The 22,106-nt window shown below is 35.4% G+C and overlaps 1 protein-coding gene across 2 annotated transcripts in view; it reads right to left on the bottom strand.

The window, feature by feature from the left end:
• Nucleotides 1-22,106, bottom strand: part of HFM1 (helicase for meiosis 1) — a 102,374-nt gene that overhangs the window by 20,444 nt on the left and 59,824 nt on the right. For both annotated transcript variants that reach the window (XM_087866100.1, XM_087866099.1), the window contains 5 exons: nt 21,649-21,734; nt 21,335-21,418; nt 21,052-21,209; nt 19,498-19,601; nt 18,883-19,029 (listed from right to left, as the gene is read on the bottom strand). In XM_087866100.1, the coding sequence (XP_087722226.1) occupies nt 18,883-19,029; nt 19,498-19,601; nt 21,052-21,209; nt 21,335-21,418; nt 21,649-21,734 (579 nt within the window). The remainder of the gene's footprint in view (nt 1-18,882; nt 19,030-19,497; nt 19,602-21,051; nt 21,210-21,334; nt 21,419-21,648; nt 21,735-22,106) is intronic.

The following is a 22,106-nucleotide window of genomic DNA, read 5'->3' on the forward strand; positions in this document are numbered from 1 at the left end:
AAAATATCCAATACTTCACTTTTTTAAAGTATCCAATCTAGAATTGACCTCTGTTCTCCCTAAACCCTGCTAAGAATCACCAGCACAAGCTAAAATCCTATAAGCAAGCTCCTCCCAACCCCCTGAGATAACCCGCAGCTCTGCCAGAGCTGTGGTCTTTTGCTGTAGCAAGTTCAAAAATACTTAACTTTCTTAAAATATGGGTGTGCTCCTAGTGGTCTTTAGATGAAAGGTTTCAACATTATATTTTGCAAGGTATGCCATGGGTTACTGGTTAGAAGTTTTGCCCCAGTTCATAATTTCATCTCTCAGTTACTTGGTCTCCTTGTCAAGTCCTACCATGCTACAATTTATTCAACATGCTGTTGTTTGATTAGTCCTCCTAAAGTTCAACTCTGGTCAGGTCATTTGCCCACTTAGAAATGTTATTTACTTCCTGTGCCAGCAAATTAATTCCATATTTAAAGTCCTCCACAATGTAATTCTAGCCTCCCTTTCTGGTACCCATGTTAACTCTAATCCATCAAAACACATTTGCTTGCCATCATTCAAATAGTCTTGACTTTCCAAGATTGTACCTTTGATGTTACCTCTTGTCTTAGAAGCCACTCGATTCTTTGTCTATTAGAAGCTTATCAACTTTCAAGGGCAACTTAAATGGTACCTCTATCATGGAGATCTATCTTTATCACCCCAGCTGAAGTGATTTCTCTCTCCTTTGAGCCCCTATGGCATTTTCTTTGTTCCTTTACTCAACTGCATGCTGCCTTATATATTCACATGAGAACACATGGTGAAATACAGAGCATCTTAAACTAAAATAAGAAAACATGAGTTTTAATATGGGCTCTTATCTACAAAAAAAACAGATTAAAAATAATACCTGTTTTGTTCACCTCACAGAGATGAAAAGATAAAATGAAATTAAGTATGTGAAAGCATTTTTAAATGAAGTGATAAACTAATATATTAGAGCATGTATTATTTTTACTATTATTACTTAATTAAGGATTATACAAGTAACTATAAAATTAAAATTGTTTAGAGTGCTACGAAGGAGAGGAGCACAATGCTATATGATAATTGGAGGCACTGTCCTAGTCAGGAATGTCTTGGAAGGCTTTCCTAGGAAGCAACAACTGAGTTCAGGACTAAAGAAAGAACGGGAATTAAGAAGGCAAAGAGACAGGAGAAAGAGTACGTCAGGCAGAGAGGATGGCATATGCAAAAGCTCTATGACAAGGGAAAGCACGGCATATTGGAGAAATTGAAAGGAGGTCAGTGTGGCTGATGCTCAGCAAGTAAGAGAGAGCACACAGGATGAGATTAGTGGAGAAAGGTCAGGCTATATTTGTAGGAGAATGGCTCTACCATGGTACCCTGACAATTCCATGTCTCTATATAGGCCATATCCAAGATTTAACTATTTACAGAATGCCCTCTGATCCTCTTTGGGACAGGTCAAGATAGGCAGTCTTGTGAGGAGGTGCTAAAAGCCATTTCTCATCTGCCTCCTTAGCTTGCAAGAGGCTTCCTACCTGACATGAGACTGCCATGAAGCTGTTTCTCACCTGCCTCTGGTTCCAGTAAGGCACTGGACTTTCCACCTTGCCTCTTCCAAGGTACAGATGCAGGCTATAAAACCACTTAATTGCAGCCTATAGCTGATGCCTCAAAAACAAAGCAACCCACCATTTGTGTTATCCTGTGGGATTAGTAATGTCAGCAACTGATCAGTGTTATCCTGTGGGATTAGTAATGCCAGCAACAGATAACATGCTGATCTTGTTTTGCTGTCTACGTAAGTAATAAACTGTCTAGATCCATTTAGGTTAGGTCTCTTGTGTCCTCACCTCCTTACCTATGGAGGCAAGATTACCTAGCAGCTGCCATCCCACTGCTGCTTAGGAACTGACTGACCACATAACAGTATGGAACCTAGTAGGGATGTTAATGATTTGTATCTTTTATTCTAAGACCTAGGGGGAGACACTACAGTGATTTAATCAAGGAAGGAACATAATTAAATTTGCATTTTGAAAAAGGCTACCATAGAAGTCTAGGCAAAAAAATGATGGTAACTCAATCTAGAGTGATGATAGTAATAGAGTCAGAGACTGGGCTGATTTGAGAGCTATACAGAAAGTAAAAGTATCTTTAATACTGAATCCAGTGAAGTGCTTTTCTTTCTTGAGCAGCTATACTGTTTTCCCTCAAGTTTTACTGCCTTTCTTTTAGTCTAGCAATATCTATCTTAAATTTAAGTGTATTCGATATTTCAGAGACAAAAATAAATACATGGAGACACCAACTATTTATTCCCCCCTCATAGAGACCCCCTTTCTTAAGCCCTCCATCCTCCTGCTAACGTAATGTAGGCCTGTCCTACAGTCATCATCCTGAACTTCCTTTCATTAAGCTTCTTGAGTGAATCCACTATCCTTGGATTCTTTGACTTTTTCTTTCTTGGTTCTGTAACTGCTTTGTTATATGGTGCTCATCCTCAAGCAACTGCCTCAGAAAAGATGTGTGTGGGTTCAACTTTCTAAATCCTTGAATGTATTAAGATTACTTTCACACTTAATAGTTTGGCTGGGTATAGAACACACGGTTGAAAATAATTTTCCCCTGGACTTTTAAGTCTGTTGTCTTCTACCATCCAGTGCTGCCGATAAAGATTAACAAAATTTCAATTCTTGTTCCTTGGAAGCATTTATGATTTTCTCTTTATCCATGATGTTCTGAAATGTTGCAATTATTCCTCCTTTATAGATATTCTTTCATTCATCCTAACTAGCACTGAGTAAGCCTTTTTGATGTGTAGATCTATATCTCCAAGTATAGAAAATTTTCTTAAATTATTTCTTCTGATTTGTTTGTTCTCTCTCTCTGGAACATTTATTAGTCCATCAGACTCCTAGATTTCCCTTTATCTCTTATATTTTCTGTCTCTTTGTCTAATTCCAGAGAATCCAGACTATCCAGATAAGAAATAGCAAATCTGAGATTCTAACTAAGGTAGTCTAATTCCAGAGCCTGATCTCTCAACCACCCTGCCTCCCTAGTTATACTAGCTACCTTAATTCCCCCCCAGATAATGCATTTAATTTATTTAGGGAAGAAATCAAAGGATTTGGGGATGGGAAGACGAGAAGGAAACGCATTGTGGGTTGTCGTTTTTTGCAGTAAGGGATAAGGAATTGCTTTGTTCCTTAATCCAGGAACTCCTAATAGATGCATTTCTAAACATCACCACAAGATGGTGTACAATGACTATACACATTCATTCCCAGCGGTTGAAAACTAACTACCATCTGGAAGTCAAACTTCAGAGATTCTGGAGACTCCCACAAATTTCAAGGCAGAGTTGGCAAGTCTTCCTGGGAAAGAAGACTGTATACAAGTTCGTTTATAGAATATTAGCATATGGATATTAATTACCTAAGTGACAAAAACTTTTTATTTGTTAGAAATTGTACTTATAAGTGCTCCCCCATCCCCACTGCACTTCTCATATCCTGAGACCTGTCTGAATTTGTCTTATTAACAAATGTAAGCTTACAGAGATTGATAATTGGGAAAATTAAGTTCTCAAAGAAAATTGACCTAAGCTGTACTCTTGGGTATAATTTAAAGTTAATAGATCTCATATTCCCATCACTATAATAATCTGAAATGCATATATTTTCATAGTTTTGTCACGTATAGATTTGCATGTTTTTAAAGCCCCCAATTCTAAGTATTTAAAGTAAAATAAATTTATTAATGTCAACTAGAATTGTACTTAGGGAAAACATTTAAGATTACTTTAACAGGGTCCGTAATGGCTGGTGGGGCAAGGGTTAGCTGCTTTAAAAAAAAATTTAAGAAAAATTGATAACAGTAGGCACATAATCCCTGAAACAGCCTCGCATCCTAATTATAAATTTAAATAATTGGTCTCTGCATAAGCTACTGGAGTTAATATTCCTTTTTTTTTTTTTTAAGATTTATTTCTTTATTTTAGAGGGAGGGGAGAGGGAGAGGGAAAGTGAGAATCTCCAGCAGGCTCCCTGCTGAGGTGGGGAGACCGACTCTAGGGCTAGATACCACAACCCCAAGATCACAACCGGAGACCAGATCAAGAGTTGGATGCTTAACTGACTGAGCCACCCAGGCACCCCTGGGGTTAATATTTCTAAAAGAATATTGCTTTGACTTTTGCAGTTCCTGATTTATGTTAATCAGATTTATGCACTTTGTGACTTTACTTTTTAAATAAGAGAGCATCTCCTTTTAATTTTTAGTCAAATTTTTTATCATTTTGTTATTTATTTATCAAGAAAAAGGTAACACTAATGAATTGGAGTCCTTGGTTTTGCAATTTAATGCATTTATACACCAAAAAAGTATAAAGTAAAGCAAACTGCATTTTCACTAGTATTTAAATCTGCACACTTCCACAGTGCTCAGGCATTTGTTTTATCCTTTCATTTTTCAAACGTATTAAATTTTCAACTCAGAATGGCATAGCAAATGCAAATGAATTTACTAATGTCAAATCAATTTTCTTCAAATTAAACAAAGTCCATACTTCTTACTGAGAGTCTATTTAAAGGATCAAAAGTTTAAATACCTAAGCCTTATATTTTAAGAATAGATCTGAAAAAATTTAAATATTTTATAACCAAAAAAGTGTATTTTCCAGATTGTCATATCTTAAAAATAGCAAAAATATTTTCCCTTAAATTTTAAAAAAATGTTATCAATTGGACTATATAGATGAGAAACTATTACTAAAAGAATGTTTTCAAACACAGGAAGCATAAAAATAATTTTTAGTTATGTTATGTAAATTAATGTGCATATTTTTATTTTTATATATGGCCCCATAATTTGACATAATACTAAATATGTGCTGAACTTGCAACACATTTAGAAACAATTATTTATAGCAACTATAGTCTCTAAATTGAATATCAGTTTGTATCATTTTATAACATGGTCTGACAGGTGGTCAGAAAAATTGAAATTTGGATTGTTTTGAAAAAGCCCAAATTTTGTTGTCACAAACTTAGTAGGGTAAATCTATGACCCCCTTCATTGTATCACTTATTGAGAAAGGGGCAAATAGGATATGTATGTTATGTTTAAAGGTATAATTGTGTATCTTTATTTGGGGATATATGAATTTGCATATAAATATGAACTGAATTATATAATTGGAATGTTCATAAGATTTGGGATGGTTGAAAAATACAGATTCAAAGGGGTACATGCATCCCAATGTTTACAGTAGCATTATCAAGTATAGCCAAAATCTGGAAAGTGCCCCAATGTCCATCAACTGATGAATAAAGAAGATGCAGTGTGTGTGTGTGTGTGTGTGTGTGTGTGTGTGTGTGTGTATACACACAATGGAATATCACTCAGCCATCAAAAAGAATGAAATCTTGTCATTTGCAACGACGTGGATGGAGCTAGAGTGTATTATGCTAAGAGAAATAAGTCAGCCAGAGAAAGACAAATACCATATGATTTTACTCATGTGTGGAATTTAAGAAACAAAAGAGATGAACATATGAGAAGGGGGAAAAAGAGAGAGAGGGAAAAAAACCATAAGAGACTCTTAACGATAGAGAACTGAGGTTTGATGGAGGGAGGTGGGTGGGCTCTATGGGTGATGGGTATTAAGGAGGGCAATTGTTATGATGAGCACTGAGTGTTGTATGTAAGTGACGAATCATTGAATTCTACTCCTGAAACCAATATTGCACTGTATGTTAAGTAACTGGAATTTAAATAAGAATTTGAAAAAAAAAGATCTGGGATGGTTGTATGTATATGTACATGAAGGGTGTGTGTGTGTGTGTGTGTGCGCAATAAAATATTATTTGTCTGATAGGAAGCATTTTTTACCTGTTTTCACAGGATTGTGCAAAAGATGTAGGGAACTTTTGCACTTATAAAAGGCTCATGCTAGCAGGAATACAGTAAACATTCCAACTTCTCATTACAATTTTAAGTAACAAACAATTTAAGCTACTTTAAACAAAAACAGCTGGTTAAGTAGGGAAAATGTGTTACATGAACATAGATATGTCACAGAATCCAAAGCAGCAATTCAGCGAGGCATCAGAAGGGACTGAAACCAAGAAATGGGAAGTCATCAGAATCTCAGCTCTGGCATTCTCACCTTTGCACCTCTCTGTACCTCTGCTTTGGTTTTCTCTTCCAAAGCCCAGCTGTCTGTGATCCTTTCTGCATGTGGTAAAGGATGGCCAGCTAATGGCTCTGAGTTTACATTAGCTTCGTGCAGCTCTCATTCTAAATTGTCTTTCTTAAACTGATTTCTGATGCTACTATAAATGACATTTTAAAAACTATGATTTTTATCTCTTTTTTGTTTGCGGAAATATAGTAATACTGTTGTTTTTCAAAATTTTTAGTTGAAATATAATTCATTCCATCAAGTCTACCCCTTTAAAGTGTACAGTTTGGTACGTTTTTAGTATATTCCCAAGGTTGTGTAATCATCACCGCATCTAATTCCAGAACACTATCACCTTAAAAAAAAAAAATCACATACTTACTAGTAGTTACTCCTTATTTCTTCCTACCCTCAGCCTCTGCAACTACTAATCTACTTTCTAGCTCTATAAATTTGCCTATTCTACACTTTCCATACAAATGGAATCTAAATATCTGACCTCTTGTGAATCACTTATCTCATTAGCATAATGTTTTCAGGGTTCATCCATGTATCAGTAGTTTATTCTTCTTTATGGCTGAATGTTCCATTATATGGTTATACTACATTTTACTTATCTATCCCATCAGTTGGTGAAGATTTCAGTTGTTTCTATTTTTTGGCTATTATGAATGATGATGCTATAAACATTCACATACTAGTTTTTGTATGTTTTCAATTCTTTTGGATATAAACACAGAAAAGGAACTGCTGGGTCACACAGTAATTCTATGTTTAACTTCTTGAGGAACTGGCAAACTGTTTTCCAAAGCAGCTGTACAATTTCACATTCTCACAGCAGTGCTATGATGGTTTCAATGTCTCCACATCCTCATCAACACTTACTATTGTTCATCTTTTTAACTAAAGAGGGTGGGAAGTAGTATCACACCATGGTTTTGATTTGCATTTCCATCTTGACTAATGATGTTGAGCATACTTTTCATGTGTGTATTGGTCATTTGTAGCTCTTCCTTGCAAAAACGTCTATTCATATCCTTTGACCAGTTTGAATTTGGTTCCTTGCTTTTTTATTGTTGAGTTGTAAAACGTCTTTATATATGGCAGATACTAGTTCTTTATCAGATATGTGATCTGCAAATATTTTCTCTCATTCTTTAGGTTGTCTTTCTACTTTTTTGATAGTGTTATTTGAAGCACAAAGGTTTTTAATCTTTTTTTTTTTTTTAAAGACTTTATTTGTCAGAGAGAGCGAGCACATGAGCAGGGGGAGCGGCAGACAGAGGGAGAAGCAGGCTCCTTTCTGAACAAGGAGCCCAATGTGGGACTCGATCCTAGGATCCCAGGATCATGACCTGAGCCAAAGGCAGACGCTTAACCAACTGAGCCACCCAGGCACCCCCAGAACTTTTTAATCTTGATGAAGTCCAATTCATCATTTTTTTAGTTTCTTGAGCTTTAGGTGTCATACCTAAGAAACAATTGCCTTAATCCAAGGTCATGAAGATATAAAACCATGTTTTCTTCTAAGAGTATTATAGTTTTACTTTTAGGTCTTTAACCCATTTTGAGTTAATTTTTACATATGGTATGAAGTATTTATGGTATAAAGTAGTACCATATATGGTAAGAATTATTAATTATGATATAATTAATTCAACTGATTATCCAGTTGTCCAGCCCTATTTTTTGAAAGGCTATTCTTTCCCCCATTGAATTGTTTTGACATCTTTGTCCCAAATCAATTGACCACAATGTATGAGTTTATTTCTGTACTCTCAAATATATTCCGTTGATCTATATGGCCATTATTATGCCAGTACCACATTGCCTTGACTACCATGGCTTTGTAGTAAACTTTGAAATCAGGAATTGTGAGTCCTCTATCTTCGTTCTTTTTTTTCCCCCCAAGACTGATTGGCTAACTCAGATCCCTTACATTCCCATATGAATATTTATTTATTTATTTATTTATTTATTTATTTATTTATTTATTTATATTCAATTAGCCAACATATAGTACATCATTAGTTTCAGATATAGTGTTCAATAATTCATCAGTTGCTTATAACACCCAGTGCTCATCACACCACGTGCCCTCCTTAATGCTCATCACCCAATTACCCTATCCCCCCAACCACCTCCCCTCCAGCAACCCTCAATTTGTTTCCTACAGTTAAGAGTTTCTCATGGCTTTTCTCCCTAATGACTTCCTACTCAGTTTTCCCTCCCTTCCCCTATGATCCTCTGCATTCTTTCTTATATTCCACATATGAGTGAAACCATATAATTGTCTTCCTCTGATTGACCTATTTTGCTGAGCATAATACCCTCCAGCTCCATCCACGTTGATGTATATGGTAAGTATTCATCCTTTCTGATGGCTGAGTAATAGTCCGTTGTGTGTGTGTGTATATATATATATATATGTATGTGTGTGTGTGTGTGTATGTGTGTGTGTGTGTGTGTGTGTGTGTGTATATATATATATATATATATATATATATGCACACCACTTCTTCTTTATCCATTCATCTGTCAATGGACACCTCAGTTCTTTCCACAGTTTAGCTATTGTGGACATTATTGCTATGAACACTGGGGTGCAGGTGCCCCTTTGGATCACTACATTTGTATCTTTGGGGGTTGTAGGGTAGCTCTATTTTCAGCTTTTCGAGGAAACTCCATACTCTTTTCCACAGTGGTTGTACCAGCTTGCATTCCCACCAACAGTGTAAGAGAACAGTTTCCCTTTCTATGCACCCTCACCAAAATTTGTTCTTCCCTGTCTTGTTAATTCTAACCATTCTGACCAGTGTGAGGTGGTATCTCATTGTGGTTTTGATTTGTATTTCCCTGATGCCAAGAGATGTGGAGCATTTTTTCATGTGTCTGTTGGCCATTTGTATGTCTTCTTTGGAGATATATCTGTTCATGTCTTCTGCCCATTTCTCAACTGGATTATTTGGTTTTTGGGCATTGAGTTTGATAAGTTCTTTATAGATCTTGGATACTAGTCCTTTATGTGATATGTCATTTGCAAATATCTTCTCCCATTTCATAGGTTTCCCTTTAGTTTTGTTGACTGTTTCCTTTGCTGTGCAGAAGCTTTTTATCTTGATGAAGTCCCAATAGTTCGTTTTTGATTTTGTTTCCCTTGCCTTTGGAGACATGTCTAGCAAGAAGTTGCTGTGGCTGAGGCTGAAGAGATTGCTGCCTGTGTTCTCCTCTAGGATCTTGATGGATTCCTGTCTCACATTTAGGTCTTCATCCATTTTGAATTTATCTTTGTGTACAGTGCAAGAAAATGCTCCAGTTTCATTCCTTTGCGTGTGGCTGTCCAATTTTCCCAACACCATTTATTGAAGAGACTGTCCTTTTTCCATTGGATATTCTTTCCTGCTTTGTCAAAGATTAGTTGACCATAGAGTTGAGGGTCCATTTCTGGGTTCTCTATTCTGTTCCATTATCTATGTGTCTGTGTTTGTGCCAGTACCATACTATCTTGATGATTACAGCTTTGTAATATAGGTTGAAGTCTGGCATTGTGATGCCACCAGCTTTGCTTTTCTTTTTCAACATTCCCCTGGCTATTTGGAGTCTTTTCTGGTTCCATACAAATTTTAGGATTATTTGTTCCAGCTCTGTGAAAAAAGTTGATGGTATTTTGATAGGGATTGCTCTGAATATATAGATTGCTCTTGGTAGCATAGACGTTTTCACAATATTTGGTCTTCCAATTCATGAGCATGGAATATTTTTTCATTTCTTTGTGTCTCTCAATTTCTTTCATAAGTGTTTTCCAATTTGTAGAGTACAGGTCCTTTACCTCTTTGGTTAGGTTTATTCCTAGGTATCTTATAGTTTTTGGTGCAATTGTAAAAGGGATTGATTCCTTAATTTGTCTTTCTTCTGCTTCATTGTTAGTGCATAGAAATGCAACTGATTTCTGTACATTGATTTTATATCCTGCCATGTTGCTGAATCCCTATATGAGTTCTAGCAATTTTGGGGTGGAGTCTTTTGGGTTTTCCACATAAAGTATCATGTCATTTGTAAAGAGTGAGAATTTGACTTCTTTTTTTGCCAGTTTGAATGCCTTTTATTTCTTTTTGTTATCTGATTGCTGAGGCTAGTACTATATGTTGAACAACAATGGTGAGAGTGGGCATCCCTGTCGTGTTCCTGACCTTAGGGGAAAGCTCTCAGTTTTCCCCCATTGAAAATGTTAATTGTTGCAGGCTTTTTGTATGTGGCTTTTATGATATTGAAGTATGTTCACTCTATCCCTACACTGTGGAGAATTTTAATCAAGAAAGGATATTGTATTTTGTCAAATGTTTTTTTCTGCATCAATTGAGAAGATCATATAGTTCTTGTCCTTTCTTTTATTAATGTGATGTATCATGCTGATTGATTTGTGAATGTTGAAACATCCTTGCAGTGCAGAAATAAATCCCACTTGGTCATGATGAATAATCCTTTTAATATACTATTGGATCCTAATGGCTAGTATCTTGGTGAGAATTTTTGCATCCACGTTCATCAGGGATGTTGGTATGTAATTCTTTTTGGTGGGCTCTTTGTCTGGTTTTGGGATCAAGGTAATGCTGGCCTAAAAAAAAAAAAAAAAGGTAACACAGGTCTCATGGAACAAGTTTGGAAGTTTTCCATCCCTTTCTATTTTTTTGAAACAGCTTCAGAAGAATAGGTAGTAGTTCTTCTTTAAATGTTTGGTAGAAATCCCCTCGGAAGCCATCTGGCCCTGGACTCTTGTTTGTTGGGAGATTTTTGATTACTGCTTCAATTTCCTTGCTGGTTATGGGTCTGTTCAGGTTTTCTATTTCTTCCTGTTTTAGTTTTGGTAGTTTATAAATTTCAGGAATGCATCCATTTCTCCCAGATTGCCTAATTTATTGGCATATAGTTGCTTGTAATATGTTCTTAAAATTGTATTTCCTTGGTGTTGGTCATAATCTCTTCTCTTTCATTCATGATTTTATTAATTTGGGTCCTTTTTTCTTTTTGATAAGTCTGGCTAGGGGTTTTTCGATCTTATTAATTCTTTCAAAGAGCCAGCTTCTAGTTTCATTGATCTGTTCTACTGTTCTTTTGGTTTCTATTTCATTGATTTCTACTCTATTATTTTTCTTCTGCCCGGTTTAGGTTTTATTTGCTGTTCTTTCTCCAGCTCCTTTAGGTATAAGGTTAGCTTATATGTTTGAGGCTTTTCTAATTTTTTGAGAAAGGCTTGTATTATTATGTACTTCCCTCTTAGGACTGCCTTTGCTGTATCCCAAAGGTTTTGAAAGGTTGTGTTTTCATTTTCACTTGTTTCCATGAATTTTTTAAATTCTTTAATTTCCTGGATGACCAATTCATTCTTTAGTAGGATGCTCTTTTAACCTCCAAATGTTTGAATTCCTGCCAAATTTCCTCTTGTGATTGAGTTCAAGTTTCAAAGCACTGTGGTCTGAAAATATGCAGGGAATGATCCCAATTTTTTGGTACCAGTTGAGACCTGATTTGTGACCCAGTGTGTGATCTATTCTGGAGAATGTTTCATGTGCGCTCAAGAAGAATGAGTATTCTGTTGTTTTAAGATGGGATGCACTGTATATATCTGTGAAGTCCATCTGGTCCACTGCGTCTTTCAAAGCCCTTGTTTCCTTGTTGATCTTCTGCTTAGATGATCTGTCCAGTGCTGTGAGTGGGATGTTGAAGTCCCCTACTATTACTGTATTATTATTAATGTATTTCCTTAATTTGGTTATTAATTGGTTTATATAATTGGCTGCTCCCAAGGTAGGAGCATAAATGTTCATAATTATTAGATCTTTTTGTTGGCTGGACACTTTAAGTATGATATAGTGTCCCTTTTCATCCCTTACTACAGTCTTTGGTTTAATATCTGATTTGTCTGATATGAGGATCGCTACCCCAGCTTTCTTTTGATGTCCATTAGCATGATAAATGGTTCTTCATGCCCTCACTTTCAGTCTGGAGGTGTCCTTAGATCTAAAGTGAGTCTCTTGTAGAAAGCATATGGACAGGTCTTACTTTTTATCCAATCTGATACCCTGTATCTTTTGATTGGAGCATGTAGCCCATTTACATTCAGAGTAACTACTGAAAAATATGAATTTAGTGCCATTGTATTAACTGTAAAGTCCCTGTTTCTGTAAATTGTCTCTGTTTCTTTCTGGTCTATGTTATTTTTGGGCTCCCTCTTCACTTCAAGGATCCCCTTTAATATTTCATGCAGGGCTGGTTTAGTGATCACAAATTCTTTTAGTTTCTGTTTGTCTTGGAAGCTCTTTATCTCTCCTTCCATTCTGAATGACAGCCTTGCTGGATAAAGTATTCTTAGCTGCATGTTTTTCTCATTTAGTACCCTGAATATATCATGCCAACACTTTCTGGCCTGCCAGGTCTCTGTGGATAGGCCTGCCACCCTAATGTTCCTACCCCTGTAGGTTGAGAACCTCTTGTCTTGAGCTGCTTTCAGGACTTTCTCTTTATCTCTGAAATTTGCAAGCTTCACTTGCAAAATATGTCAGGGCGTTGATCTATTTTTATTGATTTTGACGGGGGTCCTCTCTACCTCCTGGACTTGAATGCCTGTTTCCTTCCTCAGATTAGAGAAGTTCTCAGCTATTTGATTTGCTCAAATATAACTTCTGTCCCTTTCTCTTTCTTCTTCCTCTGGAACCCCAATAATTCTAATATTGTTTTGCTTTATGGTATCACTGATTTCTCAAAGCCTCCCATCATGGTCAATTAGTTGTTTTTCTCTTTTTTCTTCAGCTTCTTTCCTTTCCATCAACTTGTCTTCTAAGTCACTGACTCTTCTGCCTCATTTACCCTAGCTATTAGAGCATACAATTTAGACTGCATCTCAGTTAAAGCATTTTTAATTTTGGCCTGATTAGATTTTGTATCTGCACTAAGAAATTCTCTAATGTCTTTTATGCTTTTTTTAAGCACAGCTAGTAACTTTATAATTGTTATCCTGAATTCCAGCTCTGACATTTTACTTATATCCTTAGATCTGTGGCAAAGAGTATTACCTCTGGTCCTTTCTTTTGTTGTAAATTCCTCCTCCTAGTCATTTTTCCCAGAGAAGAATGGATGAATGAGAGAACAAAATCAAAAATATCAAACACAACCCAAGCAAAATATACACTAGACAAAACTGAAGAGTTCAGAAACCAAAAAAGAAAAGAAAAAACTAAAAAGGGGGGAGAGAGAATATAATCTCCCAGGTGGACAAAACAGGGTGATCCATTTGGTCCTGGGTGTATTTTGGTCTGGTTTGTTAGAAGACACTAAATCCCAAAATTGTAAAGAAAGCAAAACTGATATATATACAAAAATAAAATTGAACACAGTGAAAGGAAGCAAAAAATGAAGAATATACCTGTAATATGTAAATATAAAAATGAAAGTTAAAAAAAGACTTAAAAACTAAGAGTTGATAAAATAAGAAACTATTTGAAAAGCAAAAAAAGAAAAGAAAAAGAAAATTATAAACTGAAAGACAAATGACTCATAAGAAAAAACCCTTGAATTCTATATACTATTTTCCACTACTGCTGGAGTTTTGCAGTCCTTCGTGCTCTGTAAACTTGGTGTTGGCCTGTTGTTCCAGTTGATCTTCTGGGGGAAGAGACTGCTGCACTGATTCTCAGGTGTGTTTGCCTGGGTGGAGTTGCACTGCCCCTTGCCAGGGGGCCAGGCTCAGTGTAAGCTGCTTCTGGTTACTCAATGTGGCTTTTGTTCCCTGAAGGCTTCCTACACCTCTTTAAAAGATGAATATAAAAGTGGCTGGGCCCTGATCTCCAGCCCCAGAGCTGAAAGATTGCAGCTTCCTCTCTTCAGTAAACTCTCAGGGATAAGCAGTCTTGCACTTTTGTGTGTGCTAAACTCTGTAGACTCCTGCGATGCACATCTGCACTGATCCACCCAGAGGGAGGCAGAGGGTCACTGCATTTCTGCCCTTTTGTGCTGTGGTTTATGGTTTATGGCAAAGAGAGCTGAGAGCCCCCTCCTGGGCTCACTGACTGTAACCAGTTTCTCCACTCCAATGTTTGGGAACGCTGCTGGCTCAGGTGCCCCCATTCTTTCTGTGACCCTGAGGATCCTGAGACCACACTGTCCCACCTAGAATAATGCCCCACTTTGCTACCTGAGCACCTATCAGGCAGGGACGTCTCTCACTGGGGCAGACTTCTAAAGGTTCTGATTTTGCGCTCTGGGGCTACATCACTTTCCTATAGCTGGCTCCCTCCCCCCACCATTTATCTTCTGATACTCCCTTCAGATTTACTTCTCTGGACCTCCTACACTGCAAAAAGGGGTGGCTCTTCTATTTGTAGAATTCCAGCAATTCTTTTCTTACATCTCAGGTTGAATTCGTAGGTGTTCAGAATGGTAAGATAGTTATCTAGCTAAATTCAAGGGACCAGATGAAACAAGGTCCCCTACTCTTCCATCATCTTGCCTCCCTCCTCCCACATGAATTTTAAAATCAGCTTGTGAATTTCTGCCAAAAGCAGAGCTAGGATTTTGAAAGAGATTGCATTGAGTCTGTGGATTGATTTGGAAAATGTTGCCACCTTAACAATATTAAGACTTCCAATCCATGGACGTAGGATATCTTTCCATTTATTTAGGTCTTTTTTAATTTCTCTCAGTGGTGTTTTGTAGTTTCCTGTGTTCACATCTTGCACTAATTTTATTAATGTATTCTTAAATATTCTATTCTTTTTAGTGCTATTGTAGTTTTGTTATATTTACTCTGTATCCAGTGATATTTCTAAATTTATATATTAATTCTAACAGTGTGTCTATGGAGTCTTTTGGATTTTCTAGGTATATAATAATCTTTCTTTCTTTAGATTTTTAATTATTTATTTGACAGAGACAGAGAGAGACAGAGAGAGAGAAAGAGAGAGAGAATGAGCATAAGCAGGGGGAAAGGTAGGCAGAGGGAGAGGGAGAAGCAGGCTTCCCGCTGAGCAAGGAGCCTGATGTGGAACTCAATCCCAGGACCCTGGGATTATGACCTGAGCAGAAGGCAGACACTTAACTGACTGAGCTACCCAGGCATCCCTATAATCATGTTGTTTTCAAGTAATGACAGCTTATTTCTTTCTTCCCAATCCTTATCACTGACTAGTGCTTCTAGCACAATGTTAAATAGATACAGTAATAGAGAACATTCTTGTATCATTCTCCATCTAAATAGGAAAGTTTTTAAATTATTTCACCACTATGCATGACATTTGTTATACACACACACACACACACACACGCACACACACACACACACACACACACACACACATATATATATATATATTTTTTTTTTTTTAATAAAAAATGAGCATTGAATTTTTGTCAAACTTCTTTGGCCTCTATCAAGAGGATCACATGGTTTTCTTCCTTTTTTTCCTCCCCGTTAATGTAGTGAAATACATTGATCCATCTTTGAATGCTAAGGCACTCTTGCATACATGGACTAAGCCATACTTAATTGTACTGTGGTGTGCTTTTTAAATATATGGCTGCATTCTCCTTGCTAATATTTTGTTATTAATTTCTGGATCTATTTCCATGAGATACTTTGGTGAATAATTTCCCTTTCTTTTAATGTCCTTGTCAGGTTTTGAAATCAAGCTCCTCATGTTGGCTCTGTTCAAAAAAACTTAAAGCATTAGAAACTATTCTTTCTTTTTCTATTCTCTGAGAAAGTTGGGTAGGTTTGATATTATTTTTTCCTAAATGTTTGATGAAATTCACCAGTGAAATCACCTGACCCTGAGGATTTCTTTGTGGAAAGATTTTTAATTGCTTCAATTTCATTACTAGTACCAGACTATTAAAATTTTCTATTTTTTCTGTCAGTAAGTTTTGCTTCTCAAGGATTTTTTCATTTTTACCCAAATTATGGCTAATTTATTGGTATAAAATTATTCACAATATCTTTATCTTTTTGATGTCTGTAGTGGTATCCTCTTTTTCATTCCTAATACTGTTAATTTGTATTTATCTCTTTATCACTCTTGATAAGGGCTTCTTAAATTTATTCATCCTTTCAAAGAACCAAATCTTAGCTTTGTTGATTTTTCTGTTGTACATTTACATTCTATATTTCATTCACTTCTGCTTTTCTCTTTATTATTTCTGTCCTTCTATATTCCTTATATTTGATGTACTATAGTCCTGAGGTAAGAGCATTTTTGCATTTTAATTCTACATATATTTAAAACTCTACAAGTCATTTCAATTACTGTTTTATAACAGTCAATTTCTATTTAGCCATTTATTTGCCCTTTCTACTGTTTTTCATTCCCTCCAGCATTTCTGTGCTTTCATCTAAGGTGATTTTCCTTTAAGGAACTCCCTTTAGGATCTCTTTTACTGCAGACCAATAAATTTAGTAATAGTGATGGAGTGCTCCAGTTTTGTTTTGTTCTGTTTTTCTTCAAAATGTTTCTATTTCACCTTTATTTTTAAAGGTATTTTTCACTGGGCACAGAAATCTAGGTTAGGAGCATTTTGAAGCATTTTGAAGTGATTGGTCCATTATCTTCTATCATCATAGTTGATAAATCAGCTGTCAGGCTCACTGTTGCTCCTCTGAAGGTAATACGTAGTTTTTCTGTGTCTGCTTTTAAGATTTTCAGCAGTTTTGCTATAATGTGCCCAGGTGTGGTTTTCTGTGCATTTATCCCATAGGGTTTGCTAAAATTCTGAATCTATGAGTTGATGTCTTTCATTATTTTGGAATGTTCTCAGCCACTGTCTCTGATTATTGCATTTGTCCCATTCTTTTTCTTCTCTTCTTCAGAGATTTTAATTATGCATATTTTAGAACTTTTGAGTATTATGCTTTTTTGTGTTCTTTTCATTCTCTTATCTCTGGGCTTTAATTTGAATATTTTCCCTTGATATGTCTAACAGTTCACAGATTCTGAGTTTGGCTATATCCAATTGATTATTAAGCCTACCAATAAGTTTTTCACTTCAGATAATGTATTTTCCAATTCAAGAAAGTCCATTTAAATCTCTGTATGGATTATAATTTTCTGGTGAAATTTCCCAGCATTTCATACATTTATTTTTTTCCTTTATTTTCTTGAAAATATTAATCATGGTCATTTTATAATCTTTAAATGCCAGCTCTCTTATTCAAATCATCTACAGATCTGGTTCACTTTCTTTATATTGTTAATTATAAGTCATATGGCCTTGCCTCTTTGACGGTCTCATCATTTTTTATTGTATGGCAGACATTTTGTCTGTAGATTTCAGATTATATTATATGCCACCAGAAAAGATTTCCTTTTTCCTCTGTCAGGCAAACAAGGTGAGTGACTGATCATATAAACTGCTTTTGAGAGCATGGCATACTCAGGCTTTTAACTAAGAGCCTACAGGTCCTTGACTCCTCAGCCCTGAAACGGTTCTTCCTCTGGAATTTTAGTTCCTTTAGTCTGCTTTCACAGATGTCCTAAAAATAATAGCATTTATAACTTAGGTAGGCTTTATAGTTGTTACTGTGGATGCACTGGCTTGCCATAAGCCACTGCATCCTACCCAGAAATGGGAGCTCTTCTTTGCTCTTTTTTTCTTTTTTAAGACTTTATTTATTTATTTGAGAGAAAGAGCACATGAGAAATATGAACAGGGAGATGGGCAGAGGGAGAGAGAAAAGCAGACTCCTGGTTGAGCAGGGAGCCTGACATGGGGCTGAATTCCAGGATGCCAGGATCATGACCTGAGCCAAAGGCAGATGCTTAACCAACTGAGCCACTCAGGCACCCTCTTCTGTGTTCTTTAAAGAGGAGATGAATGTTCATGGATTCACAGAATCATTCTATATGTGCTCTTCCTGCCTTCTTTCACTGCAGTTACTGTTCATCATAACTACCAATTCAGAAAGCATAACTGTCTAGGATACTTTGGACACTTAGGACACTGTTTTCACATTCCTCAGTACCTATTAGTTGCTCCCCTTACTTATAAGGTAATTAGTAATTTGAATATTAACTGAGTTTTGGATGATATTAGTTACTATTAGCTTTTTATGTGTAAGAGTAATACATTTATGTTTTTTCTTAAATCCTTACGATTTACAAATATATACTGAAACATTTATAAAGGATATAATATGACATCCAATTTTCTTCAAAATATAGAAGGGGAAAACTGAAGAGAGGTATAGATGAAACAATATAAGCCATGAGTTGATCATTGTTTAAGGTAGGTAATGAGTACATAAGGGTTCGTCATGTACTACGTCTACTTTTGTGTATGTTTGAAATATTCCATAATTAAAAAATTTTAATTTAACTGTCGCCCAGTTTTTCTCATCAAATCTATAAAATCTTATACATCATTTGTTCTTCTCCAACAATGGCCATAAGAATAGAGTGGGTATGAAAAAGGAGCACTATATATCAAAAAGTTAGTCAAATAATTTGTGCTCCAAATATCACCCCAATTTGGCAAATATTAATTATAAGAAAGAATTCCTACTATATATTATTAATGTAATTATTATGAAGCTTAAACATCTAACTCCCAAGTATCTACATCTGAATGAAGCAGTACTGTAACACTGATACTCCTCCCTCCCCATAACTTTGCTTTAATGCAATACAGGAATAAATACAGCTATTTACCTATATTGGGTCCTGCTATCGTAGATCTGTTTGAATGTTTAGAATGGGAAATCTCAGTTTCTGATTTTTTTTGCATAATTATTTGATTTCCAAGCCTCTTGGGTCCTAAGTAAAAGACTGTAAATTTCTGCTGAATATCAAGTCCAACTGGAAAAAGGAAAAAAGTATACAAGTACTTAAGTCATATAAATCTAGCCATGAGATCATTTATTTGTTTTTATATCTCTCATATTTCTATACCCTTTGAAATGAAAGCGCTAACAAAGTCCAGGAAATAAAAATGTAAAAAAAGCAAGAGTTAAAAATATAACAAATTAAAATTTATAATCTATCATAAAAATAAAAACCAATGTTCCTACAACAATTGAAATTTTATTATCTTGGAAAATAGAATACCTATAAATGAACAGATACAATTTTAATTTTGTTATCTTAGTCCATGCTATTTTTTACATATCGAAATACATGAAACTTCCTTTAAAATTATTCATATTATTTAAATAAATTATTTCTACACAATATCATTTAAATTGTTTTTCTGTTTCAGCATGAAGGAAATTTTTAAATGCTATCATATTCCTTACATTTATGTGTTCATTACTTCAATGAACTTACCATATTCAGAACTAATTAGATTTATGCAAAGATCTTCAGATTTAAAAGCTCTCTTCACATCAATCTTTTTAGTCCAATTTCCAGCTTTTAGCAAAACAGAATCCCTGAAAAATAACATATCATTTAAATAGTGACCCAAATACTAAATGAAATAATATATTAATCATCAAGGGTGGATTGACCCGTAGGTAGGTCCTATCTGGTAGTAAACTGAAGTCAGTACTGAAAACTACTTGCTGCAAATTCTGAGGAGACAGAAATGGAGAGTCAGTGGAGCTACCACAACAATAATTTCTAACTACATATTGACCAAACAGCTGATTCCAAGTTGCATTGCCTCATTTCATGGCCACCTGAATATATAGCTGATATCAACAACCCATGAGCTTGCCCCTAAATCACTATCACTTTTAAATGGCTATATATAGGTTACACGAATTCTTGAGAACTTGAATATCTTTAAAATTCATATAAAATAGTCTGTATCCAATAACATCACAAACCAGCAACCAATTTTGTGATTGAACTTATTTTAGCTTTATATAGTCCAGACTGTCTTCAGACTTGTCACAGAGAACAAAGATTTGTACAATGACATATTCTCTATAAATATGTCATAGTTAGCTGCAGTAAAGTATGTTAGACAGTGAAAGGGATGTTCAATTAGGCACTGTAGTCCCTTTAGGAACCTTGCATAGACTATTTTGGGAAGGTATCTTCCAGTGCTCTGGCAACAATGAGGAGATTCCCATTTCAGAGTCACTGCTAATCCTGAACTTACAAGTAAAGTAATATGATTAGGAGCATAGGCTCTGGAGTAAGACTGTTTGGGTTTAAATCTAGACTTTGCTATAAACTACCTATATGACCTTAGATAAATTAAACTCTTGGTCTCAATTTCCTCCTCTATTAAATTTAGATAATGATAGACTCTGTCTATACAAAGATAGAACAATTAATTACCTGGAACCTACTAAGAACTCAAAAAATATTAGCTACACCTATAACTGCTAATCTTAAGAGTTTGCCTATGGCATCCTGGGAGAAGATAACAGTATCAGAAAAAAGACTGATGTCATAGAATGGCATGCCAGAGAACTAGGTGTAAGGGAAGGTACCTCCTTTATACATTTGATCTGGTTGCCAGATCCTACAATGGAGCTATAGTAGTTTGTTGGATTTTAATTTAAAATATTAGATATATCTTGAAGGAGCAGGAGGAAGATAATGAAAGAGTAGTAAGTCTGTGAATGACTGGAGAAAAGCAACAAAACAAGAAAGTTTAACAACAGTGAGCTATAGCTACTCCTAAAGGTCATTTACTCACTTGTTTCGGACCATGGTGAGAGATTTCACACTTTGTTCATTTGAGTACTAACAACAGACCCAATGTTAATACCTTCTTTAACAGACAAGTAAAGAAACTACCCCATTACAGTGTAAGGAAAATGTAATTTAATTAATCCCACAGTGATTTTATTACTCTTTCTCAGCAGAATTTTTCTTTTATAGTATATGCTTCAAAATAAAATTAAATGGAAATTGTATACTTACATAATTCTGTGCTTAAAAACCAGCTGATTATCTGCATCACCTATGATTAAGGTAACATAGTGAGAATCTGGTGCTGTTCTTTTAGTTTGTAGCTGTTCAAAGTTTCTTAATATAATGGTCACTAATATTTCCGCCATGGTATCACTATATCTTGCAATCTTTAAAAAAAAAGGACAGGCATAAAAAGTGTTAAAAATAACCATCCTCCTCATATTCAGCTCCAAGTCAGCTATGGGTAGCTCTATTCCTAAAAAGACAATGAAAATACCTAAAAAATATTTACCTGTTCCACTTCAAGTTCATATTTTGGTAGATACATCACTGTTTCTTTTATTTGCGTTCCAAAAGGGGGGTGTCTATTTAAAATCTAAAAACATTTATATCATTATATTCTTACCACAGGACTAGAAGTTCTTTTAGTAAATTACTTTTTAGTGTCAATAGTTTTAATAATGCTTATTACCCCAAATGTTAAGTTAAAATACTTATGACTATGAGAAGGAAAACAATTTTTTAGAAGAAATAAAGATATAAAAGGTAGGCTTTAAAATTTAGGTAAAATTCAGATAACATTAGGAATAAATGAATATTAGATACCAGTTCAAGTTCCCTTGCGTCTGTTTCTTCTATTTTTTTAAAGGAGGTCAAACCTGCATTTACCATTGCATTTGACAATGTTATACCTGTGGAAAATTAATCAAATAGCAGTTTTTAAAGGATCCACTTTAAACTAAATCTATACTTTTTTTTTTTTTAAAGATTTTATTTATTTATTTGACAGAGACAGCCAGCGAGAGAGGGAACACAAGCAGGGGGAGTGGGAGAGGAAGAAGCAGGCTCATAACGGAGGAGCCTGATGTGGGACTCGATCCCAGAACGCTGGGATCACGCCCTGAGCTGAAGGCAGACACTTAACCGCTGTGCCACCCAGGCGCCCCTAAACTAAATCTATACTTAACCTTTCAATGACATTAGTAAAAAAATTTCTTAAAAATCCAGATTGATAACTAATTTTTTAAGTTTTAAAAAAAAGTTTTCAGTTGGATTATTTGGGC

Source organism: Ursus americanus, chromosome 12 (assembly GCF_024610735.1).
Source record: "Ursus americanus isolate L20-20 chromosome 12, mUrsAme1.1.p, whole genome shotgun sequence".
NCBI classification, from domain to species: Eukaryota; Metazoa; Chordata; class Mammalia; order Carnivora; family Ursidae; genus Ursus; species Ursus americanus.